Genomic DNA, 6,000 nt, shown 5'->3' with positions numbered 1-6,000 from the left:
GCAACGCCTATGTATTTATTATGTATATATCTATATATGATTTATATGTGTGTGTCTATATATATAAAAACTGTATATTATGTGTGTGTGTGTATATATATATATATATATATATATAACCGTATGTGTAATATTATTATGTATTTGTGTGTATATATGTGTATATAATTATACACAGACACACATATATAATTATATATGCATGTGTGTATTTATATACAATTATAAATATGTATACATAACCGTATGTGTAATATTATGTATGTGTCTATACACACACACACACACACACACACATATATATATAATTATAACTTTGTATATATAATTATATACGTGTATGAGTATATATATGAAACTGTATGTTATATATGTGTGTGCAATATTATGTGTGTGTGTGTGTGTGTGTATACCTATATGTCTGTATGTATAGAAACACTTGTGCAGGAGGAGACCATTGGGGCCATGGCTGCTTCGCAAAGGAGTCGGGACTAGGCTCATTATTCCTGAAGTGTCCTCCAAGACCGCCCCCCCCCCACATGCTGTGCCTTGTGGGGAGAAATAATAATCCCAGTTTGAGACCGCTTTAACTGCCCTGGCTCAGTGCTAGGGAATTCTGGGAACTGTAGTTTTGTGAGACAGCGAGCCTTCTCTGTCTGATAGAGAGAGCTCTGGAGTAACAATAAACTACAACTCCCAGGGTTCCCTGGCACTGAGCCAAGGCTGTTAAAGCGCTCTCAAAATGGACATTACTTCTGGTTGTTTTTTCCTCGCCCCTTCGTTTTTAGCCAAGGCGACCCCGTGTGGCACAAGAGGGGTTGCCACGGAAACAAAGCCCAGTCAAGAAGTCGCTGGCTGGTTGCCATGGAGACGCGGTCTCTAGAGCGGGCCGTAAAGCACCTCCCTCCTTGTCGTCGCCGCCGTCGTATTCTCCGGAGTTCATAGATGTATGAAAAGGTTAGAGTGCCGCCTCCTCCTCAGTGGGAGTCAAGGGCCCAAGAGGGAAAAGAGGGGCCTTGTTTAGATTAAAGAGATTTGATATATATATACACACACACACTCACACACACACACACACACACACATATAATATAGATAGATTACATAGATTAAAGATTTTTTATATATATATATATATATATATATAAAATTCTTACATATAGAGATAGAATAGACTAGAAAAAATAGATTAATAGATTATATATATATATATATATATATATATATATTAGATACAGATATAGAACAGACTAGAAAAATTAGGTAAAATAGATTAAATACATTTTATATATATATATACACACACACACACACACATATAAAGAACAGACTAGAAAAAATAGGCAAAATAGACTAGATACAGATAGATGTTATATATATCTAATATAGATTATATTACATATAGAAATAGAACAGACTAGAAAAAAATTAGCCACAATAGATTAAATAGATTAGAAACATATAGATAGATATAGATTTTTAGCACTCAATTATATATCTTTATTCTTTAGGATCTTGTCCTGTTCTTTCATGGCTGTCCTTCCCGTTCCTAACCTTCTTCTGATGTTTTGGCCGCAGTCTCTGGTCCGTTCAATATTCGGTCCAAGGCATGGGAAATTGTTTCAATTGCCTCCTTGTCTGGGTTGCATTTATGTAGGTCCTCCATGGCCACCGCTTTTGGTTTATGTTCAGCAGTAAACTTGACTTTTCCACGTTCTTCTTTAATTTTCCTTAGTGGTTTCTCCAAGTCTCTGATGTTTTCCGCTAGTTGTATGTTGCCATCTGCACATCTTAGGCAGGAGCTCTTAGTACAAGTCATGCTTCATCCAGAGCATAAATACATGCATGACATTCATGGTCAGAGTAGGAAAACATTCTCCTGGTGTGCTGGCAATGGGATTTCTCAGTTGTTGCAAAATGGATCACCTTTGTGTTGGAGAAAATTATGCTTTCCCTGCTGTACATTCTACATTTACTCGATGGCAACAGATACTCTTTCCCAAACCAAATGCCACAATAACTTAAGTCTTTATTGAATTACAGTTTTCTGGAATGACAGACAAAAACTAATAACAACATTTTAAAGGAACATACAGATTAAAAGAATACTGGTAAAAAGAAACCGGCTTTGGAAATACGGTAGAAGAAGGTGTCAAGGCTTTCCGCTGAGTATATATCAAGGCACTTTTAAAACTGAAACCAGCTTGGGAATGGGACAAGCAGGAGCAGAAACTTGCTGTTCCCAATGGATGAGACGGATGTAACAAAGCTCTTGTTGTTTTTAAAACCTTACTCATTCAACCCTGCCTGGATTAATTCTGTGTCAGTTTACAGCATGTGGGAAAGGAAGAAAGGCAAGAAAAGAAAACCCACGTAACGTTACACATAATACCCATGGGTCAGGCAAGTGTAAGAGGACCAGCAAATTCAACCCCAAAACAAAGATGCAGTTATTCCTCTGAGTCTTCCTGGCCTTAGTAAAAAAGAGTGTACTTTATAGGTTACTTCCTTGGGTGAGATGGTTTCTGGAACAGTTCCCATGACTCAGTCCCAGGCCTCTTGTGAATGAGCCTCCAACCAACCTGCTTAGAAACATGGCAAATATATGTAAGCTTGCTTTCTGGGATCGTTTTCAAGCAAGCTGTAGCTTCCCTCTGTGTCCTTCATTTTGGGCAACGGATCCAGCAGTCACTGAGTCACCACAAATGCTTGCGTCTATGCTAGCAGTCACTTAGTTCATTCCAGAAACCCTCCAGGTCAGGAAAAGCAAAGATGAGCCCTTCACTTTATAGAGGAGACAGAGTGGGAGAAGGCATCCACACACGCAGGGAGGAAGGTTTACTGTGTTCCTGAGGCCGGTGTGGTTGGTTTGGAGGAAGATGGTGATGAACTGCTTGGGAAGACATCAGATGGCGAACGATGCAGGGATGACTGACTGGTGAATGACGATGAGAAGGTGAGGCTGGATGCTGGCAGCAAAAAGAGAAGGGAAGAACGCATTTGGAAACATTTTCTGGAAAGTGATGACTTAACATAAAGTGAAAGGAGAGGTTTCAGGTGTTGGTCAAATTCTGCAGTGGGGTATAGGACTGGCAATGAAGCAAAGGAAAAGGAGAGCCAAATATGGCATCGTTGGAGTTTATCACACGGGAGGAATTTCTCTTAATTTCAAATGAGAAGAAAGTGGGGCCAGAACTCGTTCACGTGAATTCACTAGTTTAGCAAATGTATGTGAATTCGAATTGTGCTTGAACTGACTTCCCATTGTCCGAAATTGCATGTGGTAGTCTATCACGCAATAATGTGAAACCCCATGATTGCGTTCAGATTGCCACTGGATTATACTTCCAATTTCGCTTGTCTGATAAGCTCCTATGTCTTCAAGCATTCAGCATTTTGCTGAATATTCCCCAACAAGAGGTGACAGAGTTTGTAAAAGTTAATTTTTAAAACTATAGAGTCTCCAAGCCAGAATGGCTATTCTCTATGTTGACTGGAGAAGTTGGACCCCAAAGATTAACGTTTCCAGGCTCTGGCTTTTTTGGGGGGGGATGGACATTTGCAGATGTCCACTGGTTTTCTTCTGGTTGGCAAACGCATTTCAGACAAAGTAACAAAGCAGACTAGAGATCTTAGTCCAGGGTGGAATAATTGTCTAAGATACTGGGAAGTATCTGTCTCCTCCCTCCCAGATTTTCCAGGTAAGATTTGTCCACTTTCTCTACAGATGGGAAAAACATTCCAGCTAATAGACTATCCTCTCTTCAGCAAAAGTGTCAGTAAGACTTTAAAAACCCGGGATGTCTCAAGGTGTGTTTCTCTTCTTTCCCACCCATTAATGCATTGGTTAACAACTCACCTGCCCGAAATGCAAAGGCTTCTTCCAGTTTCCGGATGAGTCTGGTGAGGTAGGCTTTGGCTTTGGGAGCCAGGGAAAGTACTGCTATGTACAGAGTGAGCATACCTAATATGACAGACATTGATAACTGCAAGCAGGGGAAAGTATTTTGAAATAGTTAGGGACCAAAGCATCTCATTAAAAAAAAAATCTGGCATGAATTTCAGGCAATGTTTGCCCTAAAACCACCCAAAAGTTTCCCCAATAGTATGGAAACATGCAAAAACTGACCCTAGCCAATAAAACCCCCAGAACTCTGGTACTATCTCCAAATATCTCAGTTCTCCTCTGCAACCACTCGCTCTCAAAACGGCGAAAGGCAGAGACAAACATTCCTGTTGCCGTTTTGTAGAAGAAACACTTGCTTTCCCCTGCAGTTCCTCTCAAAATGGCAACAGGAAGAGATGTGCTTTCACTCCCTGCCACTATTTTAAGAAGGTCTGCAGAAGACAAAGGTTCACTCTTCTTTTGAATGGAGATTCTGTGGGAAGGCGTTACTCCCACTTGCTACAGATTGTGGGGCTATGCAAATGACATTGTGCTTTCCACACCAATGAAGAGGAATTCGTTTAATAGATAACCTCTACACTTTTGTGTACAGGCTTTCTGGGCTCCTTACTGGGTTTGTGGGTGAGTCACAATTTGAGTGTTCTGGTTTGCTATTCTGTCTCTTGGCAACTATACAATTAAGGGACTCAGAGCTACGGAAAATGATCCTTTCTTAAAAGTAGGCTAGGGCTTGGGTGGCTTAGGAGATGGCAATTTCATGGGCAAGACCAACATTGGGAGCCTCGATCTGTGCTGTTGACGTGTGTGTTATTCTTTTTAAACAACTGCACTGGCCGTTCTTTTATTCCCACGTACAAATCAAAGCACTGGTGCTTCTCTCTGCAGCCTAAATGGTTTGAGAACTGCATGTAAAGACCACCTTCCTCTCTTTCAGCCCATCAGACCCATCCAACCGCTCTCAGAGGTCCTTCTCCCAGTCATCTACAGATTTGTGGGTCATGGCATTTATGCATTTTAAAAGGGGACACTTTGTATATGGAATGCCCTCCTCAGGGAGTCTTCACTGCAACCAACCCTGACACCTGTTTAGTGCCACTGCCTTTTTATTGGGCCATATTTTAAGTACCTTAAGAATCATTACCTTAATACCTTACGTATTACTTAAAGCATTTTGTACAATAGTCTTCACTCAAAACAGGCTGCCAGTGGCTTACCAATAAGAGTTGGCCTTCTGTTTGCCCAGCAGTGAAAGCCTCTGCTCCTGGCCAAAAGGAGATGCCAGAGCATGCTTCACTACTCTTTTGCAGTTCCAAGACTGAGACATATTTGTATTTGGTATTCTTTTTAGGATTTCCTTGAGATGTTCTGAGAGTCTGTTTGTGTTTTGTAAACCAGAAGGGAGAGCTGGCATAGCGTAATGGTTTGAGTGTTGGACTAGTACTCTGGGCGACCAGAGTTTGTACCTTTGCTCAGTTTTGGAAATCTACTGGTTGTCGTTGGGCAAGGCACATTCTCTCAGTCTTAGAGGAAGGCAAGGGCAAACCTCTTTTGAAGAAATCTGGCCTGAAAAACCTAGGAGAGGGTCGCCATAAGTCAGTGTTAGTTTGGAAACATGTAACACCACCAGAGACCAGAAAGCAGGATCAGCTTAAATGTCTGCTCCTGCAGAGCTAGCATAGTCATGACAAACTAGAGAAGAAATGAGAAGGATACCATAGACCCAGCTGCTCTTACCTGCAGTAGATAGAGGGATCGAGTATGACTAATGCGGAGGCCGTGGATGTGGACAATGAACTCTAAGGCATAGTCGCAATAGGTGGTTTGGTCAACTCCCCTGGGAAAACAAAAATGGGAAAATGGGTATCTTGTTCATTCCTTTGTCTTCTTTTTCTTTTTCTCTACATTACAATTAAATCTTTCTGCAGCAGTGTCCCAGCTTTCGACTTTGTTGGTCAAGCTTTCAGTCCTGTGGGTTCTAAACCATGGAACAACTAGTGTACAGTACTTCATGAGAACTGTTCTTCTGAGGAAAGCAGCCTGAGATATCTTGGCCTGTTTTATTAAACCAGTATGTGCTAGGCTCTGGGAATAAC

General features: G+C 41.1%; 1 protein-coding gene across 3 annotated transcripts in view; it reads right to left on the bottom strand.

The window, feature by feature from the left end:
* Positions 1–2,016: 2,016 nt before the first annotated feature.
* The window catches only part of LOC149304557 (cation channel sperm-associated auxiliary subunit gamma-like), a 29,501-nt gene continuing 25,517 nt past the window's right edge, over positions 2,017–6,000 (bottom strand). For all 3 annotated transcript variants that reach the window (XM_089478552.1, XM_089478554.1, XM_089478553.1), the window contains 3 exons: positions 5,642–5,741; positions 3,860–3,986; positions 2,017–2,969 (listed from right to left, as the gene is read on the bottom strand). In XM_089478552.1, the coding sequence (XP_089334678.1) occupies positions 2,839–2,969; positions 3,860–3,986; positions 5,642–5,741 (358 nt within the window). In that variant the 3' untranslated portion in view covers positions 2,017–2,838. The remainder of the gene's footprint in view (positions 2,970–3,859; positions 3,987–5,641; positions 5,742–6,000) is intronic.

The sequence above is a fragment of the Sceloporus occidentalis genome, unplaced genomic scaffold, assembly GCF_023333645.1.
Source record: "Sceloporus occidentalis isolate IW3139 unplaced genomic scaffold, rSceOcc1.0.p SCAF_13, whole genome shotgun sequence".
Lineage (NCBI taxonomy): Eukaryota > Metazoa > Chordata > Lepidosauria > Squamata > Phrynosomatidae > Sceloporus > Sceloporus occidentalis.
This window is presented reverse-complemented; position numbering and strand designations above follow the sequence as displayed.